Genomic DNA, 26,716 nt, shown 5'->3' with positions numbered 1-26,716 from the left:
CTTCTTTAAAGAATACAAATTGATAGTCAAATATGAATAAATTTGATTCTTATCGCAATATATCATATTTTTTCATAATCCCATTCATTTTTCTCATTCTCCTTCTCATTAACCGAGTGAACTGCGAAAGATTGAATGTTGTGTTTGCTTGTCGTTTTCTTTGCATAATTGTATCAAACTTCATCCACTGAAAATTATTCTTTCAGACTTAAAACATTTGTCAAACACAATTAACATTCAGTTGAAATATCAATCGTTTGTTTGATGCTCTGGACATCTCATGCAATATTGATAAATACTTGTCGCAAAACTCTATCATAAATAATTGAAACTTTGTATCTCAAACGGATATTTTTGAACTGGCATTTTTGATTGGAATGAATGAAAAAATCAAAAAAAATAAAATAATTAAATTATTCTCAAACTTGGCTTTCTTTTGTATGATTATTTTGCGATTTTCGGAGTTACAATGCTCAAAAAAAAGAAAAAATTTCAATTTCAAAACAAGCAAAGTTGAACTGAAAAAGAAAATAAAAACTGATAACTGAAAACCAAAAACAAAATTTGCTTCAAATGAAAAGAAAAACTCTTTGTCTCAATGAAATAGCAAAAAGAAAAGAAAAAATCAAAACACTCAAACAATGCAATATTACAGAATCAAATAAACTGCAACAACAAACAAAGCAAGCAAACACCTGAAAAGCGTAGATTCCACAATTTTGAAGAGGTTGAATGCAAAGCATCCTGCTTTGCCAACAAAGCTTTCCCACCATTTGCAATCCGAGCCTTCGAACCTTGCATAATAATCCCTTCGCATTTTCAATGCTTCTTCGGTGTCTGACTTGCTCAGCCGAAATCGTGATGTGTCTCTCTTTGCGCTCCCAATGTCTTCCTCTGGTATCCAATCAAGCCTTTTGTGGAACTCGCCAAATCCAACAACCGCCTCCCCCTTTGAAAGCTCGCTCAATCCAAGTTTCATCCTCAGCCACTCAAACTTCTGAACCGCAAAACAATGCTTGCTAACACCCTCTTCGTGCATCCACGCATATCTCAACTCCAAATGCCCGCGCTTATTTCCATAAAAAGTCAAACAAATCTCAACAGCAGCAAAAGGAACAATCAAAGAAGCAATGCAAAAGCCAAAATGCAGCTTGATTGAGCCATCCAACTTCAGCGGGACAAGAATCAAAAATGGAAGCACAATCACACTGGCGCCTGCCAGTCCAACTAAAATAAGCGCTTTGTCAGTGTGTGTCAATGCTTCTCCAAATTTTCTATCACAACAGAACATGACAAAGAAGCGGGCACAGATGATCGAAACACTCAAAATTGGCAGCATAAATATGTCGTGCCATTTGTGTGATGTCAAACTCACTAAAACTCGATAAATGTGTGCTGTTTAACATCACGCAATGAATTTGACAACAAAGAAAGAAAAAGAAAAGATTAATTTTCAAAAATTTCAAATTCATCAACCAGATCAAACCGTCTGCTTTCAGCGAAGCAATCACAAAAAACATCAGCATAAGACCAGCTGAAATGACATCCAACAGCAAATACAGGTATTTTGAAAATGAAGCTGCCTGCTCATATTCACACACCAATATTGCTGCAAATATCAAAGCAACAAGTCCAAAATATGGCCATATGAACAGAAATATCGGAATGTGCTTCCAAAAATAGTCGAAATACATCGCAGTCAAAAGAATAATTCCGCTGGCAATATACCACCATTTGTTTGAATACTCGTGCTTTTTCAAGTGCGAACTGAAATGATATATCAAATAAGACAATCCAATCAGAAGTGTTGAAAATGTCAAAGTGTCTGCGAACGACTTATTGGTTGCTTCTCCATTCATTCTTTCTCTATAAGCAATTTCGCTATTCCTCGAGAAACTGAGCAATCCAAGAACTAATAAAATTACAGCTGTGATTAGCATGATGGAACAAAGAGTTTCTATAAGGGTCTTTTTTATCAATTTTTTCCTATTCTCCCCAGAGATCCGTGGAAAATCTCGTATGTATGCCAACTCTTTGTATATTCTAAATGAAACAGAGAATATTCGCACAAAACACATAAATTAAAGACAAACAACCAGTTAAAAAATAAAAAATGTTCAAATGCTTCAGAATACAAACCGCAATGTCTCGTTCCATCCCTTTGTGCTCACCCCGTATTTGTAGCTCTCTTTCCAGCCTTCTTCCGAATTTGGCTGAAATTTGGAAATGTCTCGAAATGCACAATCTGGCAGAAGGCAAATCTTGTGCATGAAGGGAATTATCGCTTGACACTTGATTTTCGCACATCTGTACAACCAGTGGGAAAAGGCAATAAAAAGCATCAAATGTCGATTCTTTCTTTGAAAAATATGAAAAAACCAAAAAGACGAACTCTTCCGTTTTTGAGAGGAGATTGAATCGGCGATTCACCTGCGATAACGAAAGAATCGATGAGCAATTGCATTTTCCAAAGATTCTGTTTGCAACAATCACACACAAAAAGGGCAAATCTTGTTTCATCAATAGATTTCATGAATAAAAACTCAAACATCTTCAAAATATCATCGGGAAGGCTGCCTGAAGAAAACGATTCCAAAACATAAAATATTGCAAATGTTGCACATCCACACCTAAACATTCATCTACAGCACCCTTGGAAGAGCTTTCTCTCGTTTCCATGAAAAACTGAAATAATAATTTATGGGCATTTTTTTCTGATAATCAAAAAAGAATTGGAATTCACTTTCTTTTTTTATAAAATTGTGTATTATAACAAAATGTCAAACAATTCAAAAATCTTGCAACAAATATGTTTCATTCCTTATTTCATCAAAAATCATTCAAATAATAACTATTGCATCAACCAATCTCTCGTTTTGTGAAAGTTTTTTCATATGTTTCATTTCGTTTTTCATTCACTATTGCTTGTGAATGTCTTTCATCATCCTTTTTCTGCATAAAGAATTTTCAAATAGAATAATTCAACATTGAGGTGGTTGAATGGAGCATAAATATGAAACCACATTTAACAAACATGAGAAAGTGTCATCTTATAAAAATTGATATTAATCCATTTCAACATTTAACAGACACTGTCATGGTGTTTGTCTAAATGAACAAGACTTGACTTGCAGCATTTCATTTTACAGAATCGTTCAACTCACACACAACTTTGTATTTTTAGGCACGTTAATCTGTAAAAGCCTCTGGATTTTGACTGATATCTTTGCTGATATTCATGTAATTGCCAACACAAAGTCATGTGAAGAGTTCATTTCAAATGTCGATTTCAAGAAATGCTCCTTCCACATGTCGCAATTGAGTTCCGTTTTTTAGTTTCACCTCCTCTAAATGTTCAACTATGAACTGTGCGTGGCTCCAGATGAGACAGATGAGAAAGAACAAAATATGAAGCTTAAGGAAGATAGACACTCTCTCGGAAACAAAAACACATTAATATAGATTTTAATAAATATCACAATGAAACGGTTTATTTGGAAATACGATCGAAGAGTGAGTCAATTATATTGATTTGAAAAAGAAAGATATCACAATATGTGAGCTATTTCAATTCTTTTGGAAGAAACAAGAAAATAAACTGAAATTTTCTTAAGAGATGGTGAATCAACATAAAATTGATAATATTTTTTAAAACCTCATTTTTTCTGTTGTCCGCATTTAATGTGAAAGAAACAATTTTTGAGTAAAAGAATTATTTCAGGAGTTTCTGCATTGAAAAAAATTGAAATCTTTCATGTTCATAACATGAAAACCAATAGTGAAACATTTTTTTTTCATGATTTTTCTTTATTTAGTTGTCTTTATCAATCACTTTGTCTTGATCAACTTTTTCAAACATTTTTAAAACCATCTCTGAAAAAGTGGGTTGATCGAATATATACAAGGTATTAACTTTTGCTTCGATTCCTTCGTCAGTTACTATTCCAAGTTGAGTTTTTATTTGTTGAGGTATTTTTCCAAAGATAAAAAATCACTTTTCAAACGATCTTGGATTGAAGAAAACCATTTATTGAATCGGTTTGCATTTGTATTAAGGATGTGTTGATAATTTGTGATATTGATAAAGAAACATCAAAACTCATGCTCTCAGTTTTTCTGACTTTCACACTCGCAATTTCACAAGAATTGGATGAAGGAAAACCATATGAAGTTTGCATCAAACAAACGGGAGATGACAGCCACACTGGCACAGAGATCGGTCAGGAAAGGAAATCATTGAAAAGTGCATATGATCTGCTGGGAAATGGCCACGCATGCAAGATCTATGTTATCATTGATACATCTGCATTTTCAACTGAGAAAATTACGTTCGACAAAAAGCAAGGAATCAGCATTGAAGGAATAAACAACGACGGAAATGGAAATACAATGGTTTCAATGGATTGCAATGTGAATCCAGGCGGAGTTCTATTTTATTGCAACGAAGATGCAGAATTTGAATATTTGTCATTCCATTTTCCGATGTCATTAGGTGGATCCTCAAGTGAAGATGCTTTGATTGATGGAAGTGGGAATCTCACATTTTATAACTGCCAATTTATTCGTCAACCATCAAATGGTGGAACTGTGGATTATTGTATTGTGCGCATGAGTGGTGAAAATCTGTTGATGGATTCAGTTGAGTGTGTCGACGACAATGTTGCAGTTGCATTTTCCAATTATGTATTTTCCATACAGAATATTAAAACAGTTTCACTGACGAATGTGACTTTGAAGAAAATATCAAGTGGTGGGTCAACTGTTTATATCCGTGGAGGATATGAAATCAATATGGATGTCACCATGAACGGTTGCACGTTCTTTGAGTATCAAACAGAAGATTATGGAATATTTTTCATTTACAACAATCCCTATGATAATACGTTCACAGTTGGAAATGGAGGTGTGACATCTTTCATCTCATGCAGCAGCAGTGGATTCTATTCCAAATCTGGTGGAATCTATTTGCGTATGCCAAATATAGCATCAGCCTCTCAATTAAAATGGCCAACAAATGGAAAGAATCTGGCTTTTCAGAATTGCTCATCTGAATATAATGGAGTGAAGAGAAGTACTGGGTTATATATTGAAATGGAAAATGATTCTTTGTTCAATGACATAGCGGATGCAATGAGGGAAAGTTTTGCAGCTGATTACACACGAGATGATAATTTGTGGTTTGTTGTTGGTTATGACAATAAAACAAAAAAAGAATGTGATTTCATTAGCACATTTTTTGATCCCATTCCTCAAAAGCCAGTTAATATGACAAGAGCATTTGTGAAGAAAGGAGGGAAGGTAAATGGAATCGATGTTAATTCGGCAATCAACAGCATGAAGGAAGCTTATGATTTCTTGGAAAAGAATGGGAAATGTTTCATTGACGTTGTCAAAACTGCAGATCCAATCAAAGCAGAAGACATTAGTTTCAGCATTAACAGTGGAATAGCAATTGAAGGAGTGAATGACAACGGAGAAGGAAATAGAGAAGTTTCCATTAATTGTGATGTTTCTGTTTCATCAATACTCTTTTCTTGTCAGAAAACTGTGGAATTCCAGTATTTGGCATTCCAATTCTCTTCAACAGAAAAGAATTGGAACTCATTAATCAGTGCAGGATCAGGTTCAATATCATTGAAGATATCAACATGTCGATTTGTCAGAATTGGATCACAATCACAAGAAGGAATGAATTCAAATGCTGATGGAAACAGCCCCTTGGCAAGCAGTCTTGTGAGCGTGACATCTGGAAGTGTGGAAATGGACACAGTGAAATGCACAGATGAAACCTCATTTGTGACATTCTCATCATCACCATTTTCATTTTCTGGAGCCCGTGAAGTGTCATTGAGTGGAATGGACATCAGCAAAGTGAATGTGGAAAGTGGAGCAGCAATCAGCATCGATGATGGGAGCAATTCATCTTCGAAGGTTTCAATCGAAGGATTGAATGTTCAGGAAGTGAAATCGGAGAAAGGAGCAGCAGCAGGGTTGGATATCACCCTCAGTTCAAAAGAATCAAGAGTGGCCATTGGAAGGTCAAGCAAATGTTCATTCAAGTCATGTTCAGCACCAGAAGGGAAATCAGGAGCAATATTCATTGACATGCCCAAGGCAACATCGAATCTGCAACTCCCATCAGAACACAACCTGGAGATTGACAGCTCAAACACAGCTGGCTCGAAAACAACATCTCTGCTTATCATTGCCCCAGACTTCGAAGAGTTCTGCAAACAAGAAGATGCCTTTGAGTTTGCGAATGATTATGATGAATCAACATCTGGGTGGATCGAGGGAGCAAAAGATGCAGAATCAGAGCCTGAGGATGTGTATGAGAAGTATGTGAAAGTGAGACAAGAGAAACTGAAAGATCAAAACAAAAAGAATAAAATAGGGATCATTGTTGCTATTGTTGTGCCGATGGTTGTTGTTGTGGCAGCTGTTGTTGTGATTGTGATTGTTGTTGTTGTTGTAAAGAAAAGGAAATCGAGAAATGAATATAACGACAATAAGGAACAAGAAATGAATGAATGATTTTAAAGGGATCTATCATTTATTTTCAAAAACATCATTTGTTCTTGTATTTCTGTGTACATTCATTTGTATATTATTATCATGCTTTATTATCACTTTTTCAATTTATTTAACTGTTTTTTTCAATGATATTTTTACCCTTGTTTGTTATTTATCACTTGATTAACACAATAAAAACTACAAAAAATCGTCAAATTCATCTTTTTATTGATAAATGTTGATGCAATTTAATATTTGTATTTTTGTTGAATGAGAAGAATTTACTATGTCTTTTGAGAAATCAAGAAAATAACATATGGGTGATTATTTTTGAAATCATAACTTTTTTCGGAGTGTCGGTTTTCAAAAATTGTCAGTTTTTTAAAAGAAATTTCTAATTCTAAAGAGAAGAAATTTGAAAATTATTTTATAAAATTAATGTTTTTACCTAATTAATGATAAAATTGTCTTCAATAAGCCTTTTCACTATCCAATGTTAATTTGATAATATTCAAGGTTATTTTTTGAACCGAAATTTTTGATAGAAAAAAAATGATTTCAAAAATAGTCACCCATATTCAAAAAAAATAAATCATATCGATAACGAAAATTGTAATTCATTTGTTATTGTTTTTTGTTGACAATAACTGTTGAAAGAAAAATACTTAAAAATAATGTTGATTCCTTTTCCAGACTATTACGAAAAAAACAATTTTTTGAAATCAATCAAATAATTGATAATCAGATCAAAACAATATAATAAAGGAAATAGTTATTTCACAACATCCATTTTCCTAAAAATGTTTGTTCCAATTTTACGATCAAAATAAGAAGTACCATCGTTCAGAAACCCGGGAATTTTTCAAAAACCCGGTCTTTCTTTAAAAATTCATATATTGGTGATAATATTTGAAATCATAACTATTTTCGAGGTGTTAATTCGCAATAGAGCGAATCTATTAACGCAAGGAGCAAACCTGCTCCTAGAAAATGAGTTTGATCTTAAATTATGTGTGGTTTGAGTGAAAACTTCGCTTTCCCTAAAATGACGTGGAAAAAAGGGCGAGATGAAAATATAGACAATAACATGTAAAATAATAAAAAGTGTTCTATGAATTGTCCGCTTCACTTCACCACCGACTTCGCCTTTTGCCATGGTCTCGAAGACCAGAGGGCTGGGGACATTGCCCCTCGGAGCTCTCTTTTGCAGGCCGTGCAGGGATCCGGTGAGACGAGTATTCTGTCGGAGCAGAAAAAAAAAACCACTCTCGCTTCCGCGAGGCGTGGAAAAGAAAACTGCCTATGATGTTCGGCCTCCAGCTTCTCTGTTGCGTCAGTAAAGGATGACTGGTCATCACACGCTGTGCAGGCCATTCTGACTCTTCCTTTTCAACTTATTCGACAACAATTAGAGGAGTAAGATCGTGCTTAAAACCCTTTATTCAATTCATGTTTCTCTATGCAGGTTACAGGTGCGCATTAATGTCTACGGGCGGTTGGTCTTTCTGTCTCTCCTTCTCTGTCTCGCCCTTTTTTCTAGTCATCTCTCCACAAACTTCTGGTTCACCTTCGCACCCAGCCGCTTTGATTCCCTCCATCCGCATTATTATTATCTCGGAGCAAACCTGTCTCACTGCGTTCTATCAATTCGCAATAGAGCGAATCTACGAACGCAAGGAGCAGGTTTGCTCCTCAATAATGAGTCTCGAAATCTTTTCTGTCTCAGTACACGTGATCTAAAACCCTCCTTCCTAGCACAATAAAGTGTGGCAAATGTCTGGAGGGATTGTGGACGAAGGTGCTGCCTCTGTCTCTACAACCTCCCTTTCTTAGAATATTTTTGAGGCGACATCGGCCTGGCCCTTGCCTCTTCAGTGTCATTCCCCATCTGACATGTTCTTCTTCCGTGACGCTTCTTCCGATCTTTGCCTCTCTTCTTCAGTGGAGTTGTGTCCTTCTCTCCAATCAGCTCACTGATGTTGCCGGGGATTATGGAGGGTGTCCTCTGACTACCTGGTAGTCGGGGTGTAGAGCTTCGTGACTGAACCGTTTCACTTTTCTTTCTTTCTTCCCTCCTAGACTCTCTCTTCTTTTTGATCGCTTTCTCGTAGGTTTCTTCCCTTCTTCAAGACCAGATTTTGGTGATTCCTCGGTGCAATCTTTCATATCTGCCTCTGCAATCTCCAGCCTCCCCTCCTTCGATTCTCCACTCTTATGTGGCTTGTTATCTTCTCCACTCTGGGGTGCTGGTCCACCGATTGACTCCATGATCCAATTTGTGTCTTGTACCGGTTACACGGTGTAATACTCCTGGGCTACTCTCGAACCTGGCTCCCATCTCGCATAAGCATTGATAGCCTTCCAGTCCGCTCCTTCTCGTCTTGCGAAGTGTGTAATCACAGCGTGTCTTATTGAGTACGCCGTAAAAGTTTCTGGTATTCCGTTCTCTCTCAGAATCGCTGTTAACTCTTCGTTAATTCTCTGCAAGTTTGCAGGCCTGCTCTCTTCTATGTCAAACCACACATGTTCATCCTTAAGAATCGTCTTAGTATAATCCAGCCAGCGTTGGAGCGCCTCTACTGCATCAATGCGTGGATTGGGGTGTTTATTTATTATAATTCTAATAACCTCACCTCCCGACGTCTTTGTTCGAACTTGAGTGAGTATTGTATGATCCTTGACTATCGTTGTCTCTCTTCTCATTCTTTCCAGCTCAGCTGGCCTTAAAGCCCCAAAAATCATAGTAGAGATGAGGGCTCTCCATTGGAGTGTTCGTATATCTTTTGCGTCGTAGGAAGTTTCGGCCCACTTCGTGATGATTGTTAAGTCCCACATTGATTTGTATCGTTTGCCTCTTCTTGGCTTCTAACTAACATAAATTATTAGAAATATTTCAATGTCGTTCCCATCAATCTTAGTCTCCCTGAAAAGGTTAATGGAATCAAGTACTTTCCGAACTGTCTGATAAATCACTCCAACAGACAGGTTTGTATTTGAAAGCATTTCGGTAAACTTTGCCATAATCCTTTTGGCATCTCTGGTTGTGAGTGTGTCGGTATCATCTATGCTCTCTCTTTCAAGAAACTGCTTAAATCTTCGTAGCGCTCTCCACGTATCTCTTTAACTCTTCTGATTTTTCAGTATTGCTACAACTATGTCCTTCGCTCCAATGTATTCTCCCCATGTTAAGAAGAGGTCCCTTCCTGGGATATTCTCTTCTCCAGTGTGACGCTTATCACCTCTCCTGGTGGTAATTTCCAGCCTTCCCTTCTCATCTTCGCTCCCGGTATCATGCACTCCTGAAAGGTCCCCAGGGTTTTTATCAAATTCCCAGGCTGCAGCAGCTGGGTCCAGGTCTGCCCCCGCTAGTCTGGCAGAATCAGAATCGTCAGTTCCCTCTGAGCTTCGTTCATCTTCTCTTTCAACACCCGTCCAATATTTCTCAGGAACGGGTGGACTTGCACTATCTCCTTTCCTTGCGTTTCTCTCTCTCTCTTCCTTCTCATGGAGGATTGTCTCCAAGTACTTCCGCAGGGCAACGGCGCAATCAGTTCTAAGATTGTATCTAGTGTTTTCGGTGCGATTGTTTGTAATATCTCTGCGACTTTCTCCCCCTTCAGTGCATAGTCCGGCTTTTTCGCCATCCGGCTGAGTGCATCTGCTTCCGTGTTCTGTATTCTCGGGAAATGTTCTGTTTGTATTGTAATGTCCAGGTTGTTCAGTTTCTTCTTCAATGCTCTCAATGTTGGAATGAGCGATGGCGCTCCTCTTTTCTTCTGTATCGTCCATCTCGCGAACATGATGACTGTCTTCAGACAAATATGGTCTATCTTCTGTTGCTGCAGCCATGCTCCCTTTCTCTCTAGTGTCCTCAACACTGCTCTGGACTTCTTCTCGTTTATCGCTAACGCACTCTCCTGGAGTGTCCAACTTCCATGTACATAAATCAACTCCTCTTTGCTCTCTGTCAGCACTGCTAGCTTTGCATCCTATCCCAGCCATGAAGCTTCCGTTGTAAGTACTGCTTGCCTTGTTCTCTTCCTCAGACACCTCTATTTGTTTTCTTTCAGGGTCTTCTTCCAATGTGTTAATTCTCCCAAAATCATAGGGTTGGATACGACCGTTCCATTCCAGCCCACGCTGGCTATTGCCTGCCTCAGCACGTGTTGCATTCGCTTCATCCACAAGCTCGCTGGTGTGTGCTACAGCCTCACGAAGTTCAGCCTTCCGAGGAGTGCTGCTAGATCCCTCGTCTTATGTCTCTTCCTTTTCTTTGCCAGTGCTATCCAGGTTCGCACATCCTTTAGCAGCAACACTCTCTTCCTCTTTTGGAGCGTCAATTCCATCTTCTCCGAATTCCACAGACATTCCAAAAACTCCCCACTCCTTGTGGATTAAAAACTCAGTTTCTCTTCCGACAGTATCCAGCCCAGACTTCTCAAGAACTGGGCTATCTCCTGTGAGATCGATCTCAATGCATCCCTGTCTGGGTGCATGAGGAGAATGTCGTCCATATATATTGCTAACTTCACTTTCTACTTCTCTCTGATGAACGAGGCTGCCCGTCTCATTATCTTCGTGAAAACTCTAATGGCGTCTTTCGCTCCAAATGGCATCCCAACGAAAGCGTAACATTGACTTTGAAAGCTGAAGCACAGATAGGGACTGAATTGCTCGTCCACCTTTACATGCTGATATGCACTCGATATATCCAGAGTGGTCATCCAATCGTTCTCCTCCAGGAGTTCCACGACTTTCTCCTGGGAATCCTTCTTGAAGTGTTTTCCCTGCACTTCCTCGTTTAACGCCATGCAATCCAGGATCTTCCTCCACTTTCCGTTCTTCTTTATCTCCATGAATGTCGGGTTGAACCACTACCCTCCGACTCCTGCACGGGCTTCATCACTCTGTCCTTCAATTCCTCCTCCAAGAGGGATAAATAATTGTTCGTCATCTCCGTCGTCCTTCGAAACTTCTGTTTGTGTCTTCTCTCCTCGAGTGAGATTGGGGATTGGGGACTTCTCCACCGAGTTATTATACCACGGCTCACTAGTTTGTCTCCCCCAATCTTCTTCCATTCGCTCAGTCTGTTCACCAGTCTCCCAGGAAGTGGTTCCCTCAGTGGTCCAATCGCTGTTCTCCTCTTCACTCCTAGCGTCTTGTGGCCAGACTGCATCTGTGTTTTCTCTTCCCCTTCGTAAATATTTGCAACTACTGTCTTCGAGCCCTCCTCCAGAGTGCTCCCAATTGGGGACCCGATAACAATCCCAGAAGTTCTCCAAACTATCTTCTCGTTCCTCCTCTCGCTCTTCTGTCTCGTCACCCGGAGATATGCGGAGTCTCCTTCTGTTCTCGTTGCCTCGTGTTGCGCCTCTTCTCTCGGTCTCTCCATCACACGATCCTCTGTGGTTTCTCGTTCTCTCTCATTCTCTTGGTCTAGCATGCTCACCACCTTTCCGATATTCACGGATTGTTTCTGTATTTCCATCTCTGATCGCTTCTCGCCCGGAGCTACGGTTTCTCGTTGAATATTCATTTCGTAGTAATTTGCTTCTCTCTCTTCTCTTTCTGTCTCGCAGTAAAGCGCTGCCTCCTTCCCCCTCGCTTCTTCTAGGCCCATTGGCTCGATCCAGAAGCTGCGCCTGTAGCTGGTCCTCCCCGTATCCTCGGGGGAGCTGGGGGGAGGGGAACTGTGATCGAGGCCAATCTCCTAGCTGGTGCTGGGGAATGCTGCAGTAGGGCCTGTGTTGATCTCCTTCTTTCCCTGAAATTCGTGAAGCTCCCCTCGAAGCCATGCTTTTGGAGTTGTATGTAAGCGAAGCCCTGAGCGTTCCTGCCTGTGCTGTACCTGCTTGGGCGTCCGCTCCTGGTTGCGACAAGGCCGAAGGCTGTGGGAGAAGCGGGGGATGCTCCGTACCTTGGACCATCCCCCTCTGGACGAAAAAAGCTGATACTCTCCACCAACCTCCTCAGGCTCTCTGGGACGTCCTTGGTCGTTCACCCTTCAAGGAAACACTTCACATTCTCCCAGTTTGACTGGGGTATAACTTTTAGTATATTAATCCGGCTGATACAGTCTGCAATCAGGGCATATGAGCAGAAGAGTCCCCTCAATTGCTCTTTCTCTTCTTCTTCTAAATGTGCCTTCCTCAATTCTCTTGTTGTTAGGGCTGCAATCGCCTTGGCAGCTTCAAACCCCGATTTGAGAGTGGGTTGGAGTAGTTCAATAACCCGGACAGCTTCTGGTGAGTCCTTTCTTCCTTTGGCAGTGACCCCCGTCACCGCTAAGGCGTTCCAACTCGCATCAGTGTGTCTGGTGAAGAAGTTCTTTTCCGTCTCTGGAATAAATGTGTTTAAGATATCATCGTATATCCTGATCTATCCGGCCTTACAAAACTCCATAAATCTCTTCAGTTCGCCCGCCTGCCTCCTGGGCGTCAGCCATTCGTCTGGGAAAATTCCCAAAAAGCCTTCCGATCTTTCCTGCTCTTCTTCCCGCTTTTCTGTACTTCCGGAATCGCTCTCGCTGCTTCCCTCTTCGTCCTATCTCTTCATTTACTCCGTGTACGACTGCCCCTCCACGGCTGTCCACGTTTCTTCCTTGTGATCATATCTGCAAGATCTGATTCGGACTCAGATTCGCTTGATCTCGTCAGAGATCTTCATCTTGGCCGTTCCCTCTTCGTCTTTCTCATTGGTAATATTCTTACTACTCCGGACTGACTTGGCCATGCTTGGCTTCTGGTGATTTCTTCGATCATGTTTTCTACCCTTGATAGCCTGTGAATAAGATCATATCCTCTGTCCTCGCCGTCGCTATTTGGCGCTCTAACAGTATCTTGAGTCATTCTTCCTGTGGACAATGGAATGCAAAGGAGGTTAAATTGTTGGCGAAGTTTGATCTCAAACTACCCATAATTAAAAATAATACTCATTATCGAGGAGCAAACTTGCAACTTACGTTTGTTGATTCGCTCCATTGCGAATTGTAATGAATGAATATATCTAGCGGAGTAGAACTATGAAGAGAAAGAAGAGGAAGACGAATGAAAAACAAATTTCAAATACAGAAAAGCCACTTTTCGTATAATTTTTACCAGAACATGAAACACTGATTGATTGTGGAGCATATGGATAAAGGAGAGATTCTCAAGTTAAGATGAAAACGATCGAGGCTCAGGTGGAGCTGCGCATTGAAATGGATAAGAATGTGAGGAAGAAAATAGTGGAAGGAATGATACAGCCAGATGTAATGATGAGCATCAAGTTCATTGAAAGATTCTGTTTTGGAGGTTGCAGAATAAAGTGAATGGAGTGAAGGAGAGAGAGGCAAAATGAGCCAAGGAGGAGAGAAAAAAAGGCAGAATGAATTGTTGATTTTTGTCAGATGTATGATTGCAGAATTAAAATTCAGGTTTGCAAAGAGAGGCAATGAACGAGTTCGTTATAATAGGAAAGGTGAAGATGCAGGTGAGTGCATGATCAATAGCTTTGATGAATGCAACACATGCGACCGATTAAATAAATTGCAGGAACATATGATCTGGTTGTTAAGTCAACCTTATTTCGATCTTCACATGAAGTGTATAAAATTCTGATAAATGCAAGAGTTTTATTATTTTTGTTAAAGCCTAATGCATTTTCTGCATTTTGTTTGATTGCTTGTCTTCTTCAGGCAGACTGTGAGATTATCGATCATTTCTTCTTTTTATTCTTTTGATTCCACTGCTTCATCACGCGCAAATGTCCTTTCTTCAAATAATTTGCCTGTAACTTTCTGAGAGTACTCTAGCTTCTTCGAGTTTAACGCACCATTGGTGCCAAAACCGGGACCTTTTACGAAACCCGGAACCATTCGTTATCCAGAAATAAATTGAAATTGTTGGCAATGCTTATTTCTTCTTCAAACAAACATAAGACAATTTTAAATATAAAACATTCGAAGGATAAATAAAACTTTTATGCGCACCATTTTCTTGTGTTGATATATTTTACTCATGAAAAACATTAATAAATTTTTTTGATATTTGAGAAATATCATAGAAATTTATGACGAAACAATAACGCACAGTAATTAAACAAAAAAGAAATAATATTTCATATAATTTTTCTTGAATTCACTTTTTGTTTTTCCAAAAAGGATTTTTTATTGCTTCGATCAATTCCATAACGTGTTATGGAAAAAACTCAAACAGACATTTGCAAGTTGCAAAAAGTTATTGATAAATCTGGATATATAAAAATTAAATCCAGATCACAAAAACTTTTTGTAGCAAAGAAAGAAATTCCAATTACATGCAGAAAAGCAACGAAAGCGCAATTGATTTCTTAATCATCTTGGAACCGTGCAAAAAAAGCAGAAAAGGAAGGGTGAGAAGTTGGAAGGATTGGTCGGGAACTTGCGATTTCATATTCAGAATTGGAAATAATAGAGAATCAGGTTTTATCGAAATTATCTGAACATGAAATAGTGAGAGTTTCAGATGTCCAATCAATGGTATTTCTATTTTTTTGTTTGAAATTTTATTTATTTTCTTTGTTTCAGTGCGTTGAGTTGAAGCAAAAAAGAAAGGAGAGTGCAAACAAAGATGGAACCATTGATAAGAAATTCGCTTTTGAATTGTTGAAAAGAAGTGAAAACCTTCACACTGCTGCAGCGAAACCGTTGGAAGCTGTAAAGATTATTGAACAATCACCAGAATCCATTCCAACATGGTTTACTGATTTGGCTGACTTGGAAAAAAAGAATGATATCGTTGGATCAGTTATTTTCTATTTTGACGAAACTTCTGTTCGATGTGGACAAGAAGCGTCAAAACTTGTTGTTTGCCTGAAGGATCGACTTCCTCCTTCACCTCCAGCTCCACAAAATGTCTCGAATACAACTGTATGTTTTTGTGTTGGTGCTGATGGCTCATGTTTAAATCGTTATATGCTCTAACCAAACAGGTTGATCCCTGCCAAGTTTTCGAATTTTCCTTCATTTTCCATCAAATATCTTTACGCAAGCTCCGGATGGATCACAAACGATTTATTAAAGACGATTTTTATCAACGATTTGATGATTCAAATGAAAGAGAAAGTGAAGCCAACTCGCTTGAGGAGAGCATTAATTCTGATGGATAATCATGTTACGCATTTCTTCCCTGAAGTTATTACTGCTACAAAAAATTCCCAAATAATAATTAAGTATTTCCCTCCGAATATGACTCATTTTCTACAACCTTGCGACAGTTGTATTTTTTCCAGGTTTAAATCTGTGCTTTACAACCAGCTTCATATTCCACATCCTTTCTTATTGCATTCTTATAGGTTTGTTTTGTCCCAAGTTCTTCCTGATGCTATTGCGGAAGCAATTCAGCCTTCCACAATTAGAACTGCTTTTTTGAAAACAGGCGTTTGGCCTATTCCCGCAACTGAAGTTCTTTCACGAGTTTGTGGATTTTAAAAACAAATGTCTGCAGAGAAGAAAGTTATCAAGTCATCTACGGATCTTCAATCAGAATTGTTCAGAAAATTTTCGCCGACAAAGAAAATGGATAAAAAAACGAATTTTGATGAAAAATCTGCAATAGCACAACCTAATTGTATTAAAGGCACTGAGTGCCTTCAAAGAGAGCTGGATATCTTATGCAAACGTGTTACATAAACAAGGAAGCAATTGAAAGATGCAAGAGATTCAAAGGATGATGAAGATGAAGGCGTTAACGGAATGAAAAAAGTAAAAGTGACAATTGTGAATGAAAAAAATTCGATTTCTGACACGAAGAAATTCGAAAAAAGAAGAATGCTGGATATTCAACAAGATGATATAGATGCATTTGAAGTAGATGAATTAAAAGAATCAATCGCCAAAACAAAGGTGAAGGCAAAACGTTTGACAGCTTCAAGAGTGAGACATGTTGGCGTGATGACTAGATGCATATCTCCAATAATCTCTCAAAAAGAAAAGGAGGTTCGCGAAAACCACTTCTTGAAAAAGAAAATGCAAGAAGAAAAAGATGAATAATGAAATTAAAATCGATTCATCATTTGTTCAATAAGCTGTTGACTATATCTTTATTGTTATTCAGAAGTGTTTAACATGTGCAAAGAAACATTTTATTCTGGTTTTCAATATCGTTGAATGGTTTTTCTATCATTTCATCGGTTTTGAAACCGTTTGATAACAAACATGCAATGGTTTTTTAAATTTATTGTTAAACAAAGGAGAATTTTAAAAAAAATTCCATAAAATGAAAAATATTATCAATGTTCAGTTTCATAAAAAGTTCCGGGTTTCGCGAAAGGTCCCGGTTTTGGCACCAATGGTACCGATCTGCCTCACTGTGACAATCATCAGATAAACGGAGAATGCCTTCTCATGTTTTATCCCACTCGGTTTATGAGCAAACAGATGCATGTACCTCTGCTTCTATCTCCCAATAGAAGAGCTGTTCAGCTTTTTGATTGTTCTTTCAGCATCTTGAAGTGCTTGTCAGAAAATCAAAAATGATTCTCTTTTCTTTGAAAATATTAATAACAACGAAAAGATGGGAATCATTCTTTCATGTTCGAGTTTTCAATTATTATTCCTCAATTTGTAAACTCAAATAACAATGATTATGTATTTTTTAAGTGCGAATTCAGTAACTTTCAATTTGGTTTGTAAAAATTGCTCCGAATAAATTTTTTTCTCTTCATAGAGCAAAAAATGAGTTAAGTTTAATAATGACAGTGTATATTGAAAGAAAAATCTCCATCAATTCCATACGCTATTTCATCAAATGTTTCAAATTGTGTTTTTGAAGAAAGGATCATGGACTCTAAGTGAGATTTATAAAACCAAGAATAAACACATATTTTTTTTTTTTGTTTTCATTCAAAAGAATTGGTTAATCAAGTTGATATTTGAAGAAAACCGATTCTCTGAATCATTTTTTGTTATTTTTGCTTTTGACAATTTATGAAAATGAAAAAAAAAAAAATCTGTTTTATAATCTTGATATATTTCTTTCTATATTTTCAATCGAATCTGAAAGCTCCAAAATACAACAGGTGAATGAATATATTATGCGAAATTCATTCATTCGTCCTTTCAAACGCAATCACTGGAGAAGAGTCATGATGAACTGGAAGAAAAAAAGAAGACCATTTTCTTTCAAAACGAATCAAAATTGTACGAGATGAAGAGTTTTGCAATGCTCCTGTGCTCGTCTTCTCATCTAAAAGATGGAAGATGAACGAAAAGCAGAACAGAGAAAAATAGAATCGGAGTTACAAAAAAGAAAGAAAGAATGAATGAATGAAAGAATAAAATATTTGATTTGTAGAGATGAAGAAGAATGGCTCCACAAAATTCTTCATTCTCCCTTCCCCAGCGAAAATGGTGATGCAAAACAATATATCATTCAAAGAATTCAAACAACACAAATAGCTTCAATATCAACAACATAAAAGTGAAATCGCACAATTACTGAAGCAAACAAAAAATGCAAGTGGTTGACAAATAATGAAAAACAAACAAATACAAATACAAATATATAAATACATAAGTGAAGAACAACATTATCCCCAACAAAAAGGAATAAAGGATAAAACAAAACAAAAAAAGAGTTTATATAAAAATTAAATTGTTCATGTGATATATTCAAGAAAACAGAAAATATTTCGAAGCAAGCAATAATAAAAATTAATCAGAAGAAAAAAAAACCCTGGGGTTTCTGATGAATTCAAACACTGCAATTGTTTCTATATAAATGCAATCATGGGCAAGGGAAAATTATTGGCAAATGAACGAAACACACAAATCTTCTTTCAATAAAAAGTATTTCAAAAATTTGATCAACAAAACAAAAAGGTGTTGTTGAATAGCAAATAAATTAACAAAAACAAAGTGGCGCCTTTTGCAAATATCTCTGCCCTCCGCTTTTTTGTTTGGATAAATCCAACGAAACAAAGAATAACAAATCCATTTCTGTTATTACTCATCTCTAATTCATTCTTTATTCATAAAAACATTTCTTCATCTTTCTTTCTATTTTTCCTTTTCCCAAAACTCATCAATGCTTGCCCCACTCTCCACTCTGCATCACTCACTGCTTTCTCTTGTTTGCGTTTCGCTTTCAGATCCAGAATGCAGCTTCACAATAACCCCGCTTCGCTCAACGTATTCTGACTCACAAACATCCGAACCATCGCAGTATGCAATTGCATCTGACACCGTCGCCATCGTGTACCCAGACGGCAACCGCCCAACCAGATACCGCTTCACCTGCACAAGCGATGCTCTCCTTTCTGGATCTCCATCCAACCCATTTTTCACCGCCTCACACATCTCTGATTCCCATATGCTCTCCAGCCCTGGTCTCTCCCCATTCACAATCTTCTGCCCTGCCACATCTGCCTCATATTCTCCAAATGGGATTTGAAGAGTCAGACACTCCCACAGCATCATCCCGATCGAAAACACCACTGTCTTCTTCGTTGCTCCAATCTTCTTGTTGATCAACAGTTCTGGTGCCTTCCATCTCAGACACTCTTTTTTGAAACTATCTTCTTCCTCAAAGGCTGATGAAGGCAGAGAGTCATCATCATCATCATCACTGGCAGATGTGACAACAGTTGATGATGAAATGGATGAGGAATCTGAGTCATCATCTGACAATAAGTCAGAGTGCATCACAATACAGATGACCATGTGCTCTGAGAATAGAACAATGTGAGGACTCAAATTGGATAATGATTGAAGAGGATTCTCCATTTCATCAAACGAGTGAATGGCTCCGTTCGCCACCCAGAACAGGATCTGAGCAGCTGTTTGTTCTCTTTCCTTCAATGTGCCAATTGCCATCTCTTTTGTCTTATTCCTTCCGTGGAGCAGCATGAACAATGAATCCCTCAGATCCACTATCAGCTTCTCATGTGGAGATGAACAGGCCATCGCATCCACCAGATTCGACATTGATGATGTGGTTGGGCACAGATCCTCTCCACGAACAAATGTTGAATCTGAATCAGTTGTTGAAATGGATGAGATGGATGAGATAGATGGCCATAGTGTTCTCTTCCTTATCCCTTCTTCCTTCTCATCAACCTTCTCTAGCATCCATTCTGGGATCTTGTCTGAGTCTCTCCCCAAAATATATTCCGTTGAGCCACATTCACTCAACAAATGCTCTGACGACTCGGAATGTCCCAAGCTTTTCGCATGCACTCTCTTCTTTATCCTCTCTTCATTCTTCTTCTCTGCTTCCCTCTCTGCTCTCCTCCATTGCTCCTCAGGTGACATCTCCATCGTCACCATCTCAAATGCCTTCGGATCTTTTCTCACAGTATCATTCACAATCTCTCTCAGATCCTTCTCTTCATTCTTTGCCTTTCTCCATCGAACAATGAATATCACCGAAATTATCAGAACAATCAAAAACAAAACAACAAGAACAATCACAATCAACAACCAGTAAGATTTTCCTTCTTTTCCTCCTTCAACAATCCTTTCATTTCCTTTGACCTTTGATTCTGTTTTGTTCTTCAGAATCTGTGGGCTTGTTGCAGCCAATTGCTTTCCAAACAATATCATCACCGACACCTCTGTTTCATCTGCAATCGTTGAAATATTTTCTGATGGGATTTTCCCAATCACTTCTGTTTCTGATATGAAACTGTCTTCCTCAAATGGATATGTCTCAACCAATTCCACATCTCCTGTTTTGAATATCAATCTGAATGACAAGTCACATGGCACAAAAAGAGATCCCTTGAATTTGATAAAAATATTGCTTCCATTTTCAATGAGAGAAGCATCTTCCAGTCTTGGAATGAAGAAAGGAGATGACCTTTCTCCTGCTATCCCTCTCAAATCACATCCATCATTCAAAATCCAAAGTGAAGAATTCTTCTCTTGTCCATCTCCACCTTTCAAGCTGGAAATGGTCAGTAATGCAGAACCTGAACAAATGATGTTTTGACGAAGAGAGGGATATTTTTCAATGAATGGATTGTTGTTTGCAAACATTCCCATCTCAATAACTGTCTTTCCTCCTCTAATCGAAATTCCTCCCTTTGAAGAATCCTCAATCTTAATTTCTTTTGAGTCAAGATTGGAGTTTTCCATGTGGACAAGCGATCCATTCCATTCACATATTTCTCTGAAATCATTATTTCTCTCGCTTTCACTTTCTTTGACAAGGGCTCCTGTTAATCGACATAAATCCATTGCTACGTCAGTCATGTTGTCAAATTCCATGATGCTCCCTTTATCAGAGTGAGAAACGCAGTTGGAACACGAACAATTGGAAAGAACTGTATGAGCAGATGATGAAGAAGCGGAGAAAACAGAAGCTCCTTCTGAATTCCTTGAACAGTCGTTGAATGATGAATCAACAAGAGTAATTGCTCCTGAAGCTGAACAGTTTATCGAAATGATACAGCAATCAGACAGCTTCACTCCATATGCATAAATTCCATTCAGCACAACACTTCCACATTTTCTAATCTCAAATACATCTGTTGTTGATTCAATTTGTTTCAATTTAACATTCGTAATATTTATCTCATCTCCATATAACAGAAACGAAGACTTCTTGAATGAAAGCTTTGTTATCGAGCAGTTGTCAACATGAAGAATTCCATTTTCGATGCTCAGCAATGTTGAATTGAGAACAACAGATTCAATGTTTTCTGATATCAAAATCGAAGAAAAATCAACAGACAAAAGAGAAAGCTGGCCATTTTCTTCGAAGATTATAGAACTTCCAGAATAAGAAAATGACTGACCAAAATTGAATTTCAATTTTTCAATCCGAACAGTCTCTGATGAAGTGATAATACTCCCTTTGTTGGTTATTGTTGAGTTCAGATGCACCAAAGCAGCTGAGGGAGATTGCAATGAACGGATGATCACATTCAAAGCACTGCTTTCTCCATTGATTATTGTCTCTTCTGATATCAACAGCTGTGAGTACAGAGATGGAATAACGTGCTGGATTCCAACATTCAGCGATTGACAAGGAACACTGAACTCTCCACATTGCTTGCTGTCTCCGTGATTATCTGAAACAGAAGAAACAAATATCGTCTCGCTCTGGTATTTCACAACTCTCAGCAAAAGATCTTCTTCCTCCACAAACGAGTCTGTTGTGCAGCCCCATAAAGCCAGTTCTTTCACAAACGGCGATCTGAAATCCAACAAGAATTGCTCTTCAACAATTTGTGTTTCGATTGAGTGGCATCGAACATACACATCTCTCCCTCTATATGCAGCGTTGTTTTTGAATGTGATGTTGGATAACATAAAATTCAGAGGCTGCTCAACCACCGTGGTGCATTCTAAAAACAGCCACCCACCTCTTCCTGTGGTGGAGCAAAAGCACTCAGAAATCGTACAAAATGAGCAATCGAAGCTCCCTCCCTCATTCAAAACATAAAACATCCCTCCTCCATTTCCGCACCTTGTTCCCCCACACTTCTTCATCGTTGTGTTTCTTATCACTATTTTCAATGGCTCATCATTCACATTTCGAATGACGGGAATATCATCGGTTGCGTTCTGGGTGACTTTTTCGAATAAACTCCACTCAATAAGAACATCTTGTTCCTCTTCATTTGTCTCTCTTCTTGAACTCTTTGAAATGCTCAATCCGCTTGCTCCCTCCAGCTCAACATTCTTCATTGTCAGGTTTTTCACATTCAATATCGTTGTTGACAACACAGAAATTACATCTTTTGAAAAGCTGAGTGATTGCATTGTACCAAACTCCAACACAACTGTCCCTCCATCTGCTTTGATCAGACCAAAATTCATTATTTCTTCTCCACTTTCTTCATTTTTTGTGAACGAGCAGTCTTTCAGAGTCAATATTCCTTCACTTGAGTCAACAAGCATCAAATAATTGACTCCATTTGTGAATGAAGATGGCATCACAAAGCTAATCAGTTCGAAATTGGCAATTCCAGAAATCTTCATTGCTGCTCCTTCTGCTCCTTCAAGTGATGAGAGACATTCCAAAGAGCACATTTCTTCATTATTTGAGCTTATTGAAATTCCACTGAAATCAGCACCCTTCTGGAGAATTCCTTTTCCAATGATGTTAATTTTCCTTTCATTTCCAACAAGTATTCTCTCCAATGAATAATCAATTGATTGACAAGGATAATCTGAGAATCCACAGGCACCAATATCTTTCCCTTCACCGCCAACAAATATCTCTGAGCCAAGTGAGATCCAGAAATATGCCAATGAAATGGCATTCGTTGTGTCACTTCCATCAAAGCCCCTCATTGAATCCAATGAAATATCATCCAGATGCCCAGACACAAATGGAAGTGAGTCATTTGTGATGCTCTTCGTCAAGTTGAATGATACAACAAACAGGTCATTTCCATATTTTGCAGAATTTGGCTTGTCTGCCTCAAAAATGGGGGATGAGATCATAAATGAAGAACCATCATCAATCAGCTTCAGTGCCATTCCTCCTCCAAACCCAATCTTTTCTTCTTCAGCTGGTGCTGTGCATCCTGTGAACGTGCATGAAATAACATTCATTTGAGTGCTCCCCTTCAATTGGGCATTGATAGCCCCTCCTCTGCTTCCATCAGCCTGCACAGAGCATTCCTCAAAATCACATTCTTCAATATTTATTTGTGTGTTCGTATTTTCATCAACGATGTTGTCAATGTTGATGCAGCCTCCACTTCCAGCTGCTCTTTCGATTTTTGTGTAATTGCTTTTCGTCATGTTCAACCATTTGGTGCTCATTGACTCGGTATTTGTTCCACTTCCACATAAAGAGATTAACGGATTTCCACTCAAAGTGATTGACGAAGCTGAAAACGAATCAATGGCCAAGGTGCCAGACTCAACTGATAAGAACAGAAATGTCAATTTTGATGAATGCATTTGAAGAGAAATAGAACAATGGGACAGAGTCAACGAAGAAGACAAAGAAGAAATTAAAGTGGAGTGTGACGAAAGAGAAGATGGAAGAGAGAAGATGAGCTTTGACAAGTCCGTTTCAACATTTGTGGTTAGCATCGCAGCATCAGATTCAATTTCAATATCGGAGACTATCCAGCCACTTTGATCATCGTTTCCTTTGATTTCATGCTTCTGTTCACCAAATGCCAATTCATCGCTCATCTGAATCATTCCATTCACAACAACTTTCTTTTCTTCTGTTTGTCGTGTGAGTGAGTGCTTTATTGTCAAACAAGGGAATTGAGCAATTCCACAATGTGAGTGATCGGATGCCTCAGAATTGCTCGCATATATTTCTTCTGGGGTGGGAAGGAGATAGATGCACAGAGGAATGGCCACACTGATGTTTCCATTGTCATATCCTCTCACCTTCTCAACAGGATCCAAAGAGGCTGTCACACATGTGATTTTTTCTGATTTTGCTGTTTCTTCCAAATCTGGTGAAATGACGAAGATATCATTCCCCCATTTGGCTGCGTTTGTTCCGAATGAGGAAGAAATCAGGAAATCTGGATTTTCATTCAACAATCGAAGAAGAATTCCTCCCCCAAGACCATTGGACGTTGAGCAAAAGCAGCCATCAAAAGATCCGCCTTTCACTTTCACTTCGTTTTCATTCCCTGCACACAGCATCATTGATCCTCCATTTTCTGATGTTGTGCTTCCACATCCAAAAAATGAACAAGAATTCAGATCGATGTTTGGCTTGTCATTGGAAAATGACATCACAGCTGCTCCGTTAGTTGTTCTTTTGATTCCACTGAAGGCACACTCAGAAAGTGTCAACGATATTTCATTTGTTGAAGAAAGCGAAAACAATGAATTTGTGGAGATAGTCTTTGCCCAGTTCACATGTTCCATTTGCAACATCCCATTCTGAACGTTTATCAGTTCTGTCGAAAAAGCTGTTTCTGAAGTTTGCCCACTTCCAGCAGATATATTTAATCTGCTGATCCTCATTCCTCCAACTCCACTTATCTCAAACAGCCTTGACCCACGGTTATTCGGATGAACCGAGTCATGCACAAGAACAAAGTCCCTGACAGATAACGTTCCTGTGGAGACTGAAAAAAGAGACAAACGAGATGCTTCAAATTCAATATGGACCATTGAACTCAAATCGCTTTGGCCAAATATTGTGAAAGAATTGATATTGCAGTCCACACTTTTTGTCTCTGAAATCGTGCCTGTGAGTATCTCGATATCGCTCACACAATCAGGAATTAGTTGAGTGTAACAGTGGCTGATGGTGCAGCAAGGATGGCTTTCATGCAGTCCGCATGCATATGCATCAATGGCACTGGGTTCTGTTTGAACCGAGGAGACAAATCTGACTTTTCCAAAATCATTTCGAAGACATTCACTTTTATCAATTATTAATCTATATTCTGTGCTCACTCTGTTATCTGTTTGCCTTGTTGAAAAGCAAGTGGAATCAATGTTGTTTTCTTTTGATCCCTGAAGAACAATATCATGTCCTCCTTTCACACATGAATTGTTGTGGAAAAAGCAGAAATAAAACAAAATTCCGTAATTGTTTGTATTTATGTGTTGGTAAACAGCACCTCCTCCGCACATTGAATAGCAATTGCAGAATAGACAGTTTGAAATTACAACTATTTCCGCAGGATTCCAATGTTCAATCGCACCTCCTGCACCATTTGAAGAGCTATTGCATCGACAGTAATCAAAATGCGAATTAATGATGCATTCTTTCTGTTTTTCTGTTTTCGACCAACTGAGTCCAACTGCACCTCCGTCGTTTCCGGATGAGCAATTTTTGAAAGAGCAATCATCAACAATTAGCTGAATATTTATATTTTCAATCGTTATTGCACCACCCCATTATCCGTGGTTGCTGCTGCAGAACATTGGACGAATGTGGTATGGAGCACAATACATTCAGCGATATTCAAAGCATATATTCCTCCGCCAAACGTGGACAAAGCGTTGCATCTCAAAAAGGAAGAGTTCTCAACAGAAAGGATTGCATTTGTATTGTCATGAACATAAAGTGCACCTCCTTGTGGTGCTGTGCAATCAGTCCATTCACACAATGAAAAGGATTGGCTATCTGTCAAATTCATTTGCCCTTTTTTCTCAAGTGCATTTGTTTCTCTTTTCCCGAAATTTATCGATGTGTTTTCACATGCAAATTTCTCTGAAGAAAGCGATCCACTTGAAACACCTCCTTCAAATACATTCACGCACGAATAAATGACGCAGTTCTCCATTGAACTCAACAAGCATGAATGGTCCATCTGATAATCACTGTTCTTGTCAGATTTCACAGACATGTTCCTGAAGACACAGTTAGAAATCTGTTCACTTTGGCTCTTTCCGGATAATAGGAAATAATCTGAAGAGGAAACAGTCAGATCTGTAACGATGGAATTTCTCAAAATGGCAGAATTTAAATCATCAGATGAAAAAACAAGACTGGAAGGGTTGATATTCATTTGGGGGGTCAAACTCAAATTCACCATGTTGACAGTTCCACTTTGCAAATGAAAAGGAGATGTCGATTCTTGGTGGGAAATGCACAAATCCAACGTTATTTTTGATTTACCTGCGATAAGCATCAAAGGTGAAGAAGAATGTTCAAGTGCCACATTTTTCAGTCCAACTGTAGAATTGAAGAATTCTAAAAATGTGTTTTTGACTGAAGATATTCTTGGTTGCAATGTTTTCTCTCCTGAAAATGAACTCTGCTGGAACAAATGATTGTTATCGACTTTCGATTGAAATTGTGCATTATTTGAGTTTCCTTCACCAAAATAAACACAATTCATGAATTAAACAAAAATTCGAAAGAATACCTTTGTTCTCCAATGTGACTGTTCCAGAGATATCTTGTGCTTCAAATGCCTTTCCAAGAGTCAAACATGCAAAAAGGAGCAAATGCATTCTCGAATGGAACGACAATCAATTTTGATTTGAAAATTTTTATTTTTTTCCGGATGATCAAATAGAAATAAATTATAGTTATTGACACAATTGGAAATAAAAAAGGATTTCTTTCAACAATCGTTTTGTGGACTTTTGAAAGACATCTGAGGAACTTTCAATGCAACGCCATTCCTTAGGTTACGATCAGCCATGAATCGGTGTCTGCTGATGCAGGTGACAATTTTTCACATCAAAAAACAAAAAATTAAAAGGATGAAGTTTTAAAAAAATGAACAATAATAAAAAAGAAAAGCAAAATCTGGGGATATGAAATATGCTCAAATTAATATGCACAAA

The 26,716-nt window shown here is 38.4% G+C and overlaps 11 protein-coding genes across 11 annotated transcripts; 3 read left to right on the top strand and 8 right to left on the bottom strand.

Moving 5' to 3' along the window:
- Window positions 1-649: 649 nt before the first annotated feature.
- On the bottom strand, window positions 650-1,940 carry MONOS_18221 (uncharacterized protein; the record flags this gene model as incomplete). Its single annotated transcript, XM_067871220.1, has 2 exons — window positions 650-1,395; window positions 1,487-1,940. 2 exons carry the CDS (start codon window positions 1,938-1,940, stop codon window positions 650-652), a joined length of 1,200 nt encoding a protein of 399 aa, XP_067720331.1.
- A 46-nt stretch (window positions 1,941-1,986) lies between these two features.
- Window positions 1,987-2,679, bottom strand: MONOS_18220 (uncharacterized protein; the record flags this gene model as incomplete). The annotated part of the gene is made up of 4 exons (XM_067871219.1): window positions 1,987-2,043; window positions 2,140-2,307; window positions 2,393-2,577; window positions 2,631-2,679. 4 exons carry the CDS (start codon window positions 2,677-2,679, stop codon window positions 1,987-1,989), a joined length of 459 nt encoding a protein of 152 aa, XP_067720330.1.
- Window positions 2,680-4,101: 1,422 nt separating this feature from the next.
- On the top strand, window positions 4,102-6,534 carry MONOS_9785 (uncharacterized protein; the record flags this gene model as incomplete). Its single annotated transcript, XM_067880316.1, has 1 exon — window positions 4,102-6,534. One exon carries the CDS (start codon window positions 4,102-4,104, stop codon window positions 6,532-6,534), a length of 2,433 nt encoding a protein of 810 aa, XP_067720329.1.
- Window positions 6,535-8,502: 1,968 nt separating this feature from the next.
- Window positions 8,503-8,781, bottom strand: MONOS_9784 (uncharacterized protein; the record flags this gene model as incomplete). The annotated part of the gene is made up of 1 exon (XM_067880315.1): window positions 8,503-8,781. One exon carries the CDS (start codon window positions 8,779-8,781, stop codon window positions 8,503-8,505), a length of 279 nt encoding a protein of 92 aa, XP_067720328.1.
- Window positions 8,782-8,805: 24 nt separating this feature from the next.
- Window positions 8,806-9,348, bottom strand: MONOS_9783 (uncharacterized protein; the record flags this gene model as incomplete). Its single annotated transcript, XM_067880314.1, has 1 exon — window positions 8,806-9,348. One exon carries the CDS (start codon window positions 9,346-9,348, stop codon window positions 8,806-8,808), a length of 543 nt encoding a protein of 180 aa, XP_067720327.1.
- A 285-nt stretch (window positions 9,349-9,633) lies between these two features.
- MONOS_9782 (uncharacterized protein) lies at window positions 9,634-10,515 on the bottom strand (the record flags this gene model as incomplete). Its single annotated transcript, XM_067880313.1, has 1 exon — window positions 9,634-10,515. One exon carries the CDS (start codon window positions 10,513-10,515, stop codon window positions 9,634-9,636), a length of 882 nt encoding a protein of 293 aa, XP_067720326.1.
- Window positions 10,516-11,359: 844 nt separating this feature from the next.
- Window positions 11,360-12,133, bottom strand: MONOS_9781 (uncharacterized protein; the record flags this gene model as incomplete). Its single annotated transcript, XM_067880312.1, has 1 exon — window positions 11,360-12,133. The coding sequence occupies one exon, from the start codon at window positions 12,131-12,133 to the stop codon at window positions 11,360-11,362; it is 774 nt and encodes a 257-aa protein (XP_067720325.1).
- A 173-nt stretch (window positions 12,134-12,306) lies between these two features.
- MONOS_9780 (uncharacterized protein) lies at window positions 12,307-12,549 on the top strand (the record flags this gene model as incomplete). Its single annotated transcript, XM_067880311.1, has 1 exon — window positions 12,307-12,549. One exon carries the CDS (start codon window positions 12,307-12,309, stop codon window positions 12,547-12,549), a length of 243 nt encoding a protein of 80 aa, XP_067720324.1.
- A 626-nt stretch (window positions 12,550-13,175) lies between these two features.
- Window positions 13,176-13,361, bottom strand: MONOS_9779 (uncharacterized protein; the record flags this gene model as incomplete). The annotated part of the gene is made up of 1 exon (XM_067880309.1): window positions 13,176-13,361. One exon carries the CDS (start codon window positions 13,359-13,361, stop codon window positions 13,176-13,178), a length of 186 nt encoding a protein of 61 aa, XP_067720323.1.
- A 1,646-nt stretch (window positions 13,362-15,007) lies between these two features.
- MONOS_9778 (uncharacterized protein) lies at window positions 15,008-15,454 on the top strand (the record flags this gene model as incomplete). Its single annotated transcript, XM_067880308.1, has 2 exons — window positions 15,008-15,010; window positions 15,059-15,454. 2 exons carry the CDS (start codon window positions 15,008-15,010, stop codon window positions 15,452-15,454), a joined length of 399 nt encoding a protein of 132 aa, XP_067720322.1.
- A 2,042-nt stretch (window positions 15,455-17,496) lies between these two features.
- On the bottom strand, window positions 17,497-26,377 carry MONOS_15595 (uncharacterized protein; the record flags this gene model as incomplete). The annotated part of the gene is made up of 3 exons (XM_067868480.1): window positions 17,497-25,276; window positions 25,312-26,237; window positions 26,290-26,377. 3 exons carry the CDS (start codon window positions 26,375-26,377, stop codon window positions 18,584-18,586), a joined length of 7,707 nt encoding a protein of 2,568 aa, XP_067720321.1. The 3' UTR covers window positions 17,497-18,583.
- Between the last annotated feature and the right edge of the window lie 339 nt (window positions 26,378-26,716).

The sequence above is a fragment of the Monocercomonoides exilis genome, assembly GCF_001643675.1.
Source record: "Monocercomonoides exilis strain PA203 chromosome Unknown scaffold54-601524, whole genome shotgun sequence".
Classification (NCBI taxonomy): domain Eukaryota; phylum Preaxostyla; order Oxymonadida; family Polymastigidae; genus Monocercomonoides; species Monocercomonoides exilis.
Note: the sequence above shows the minus strand (reverse complement) of the source record. Positions and strands in the feature narration are given on the sequence as shown.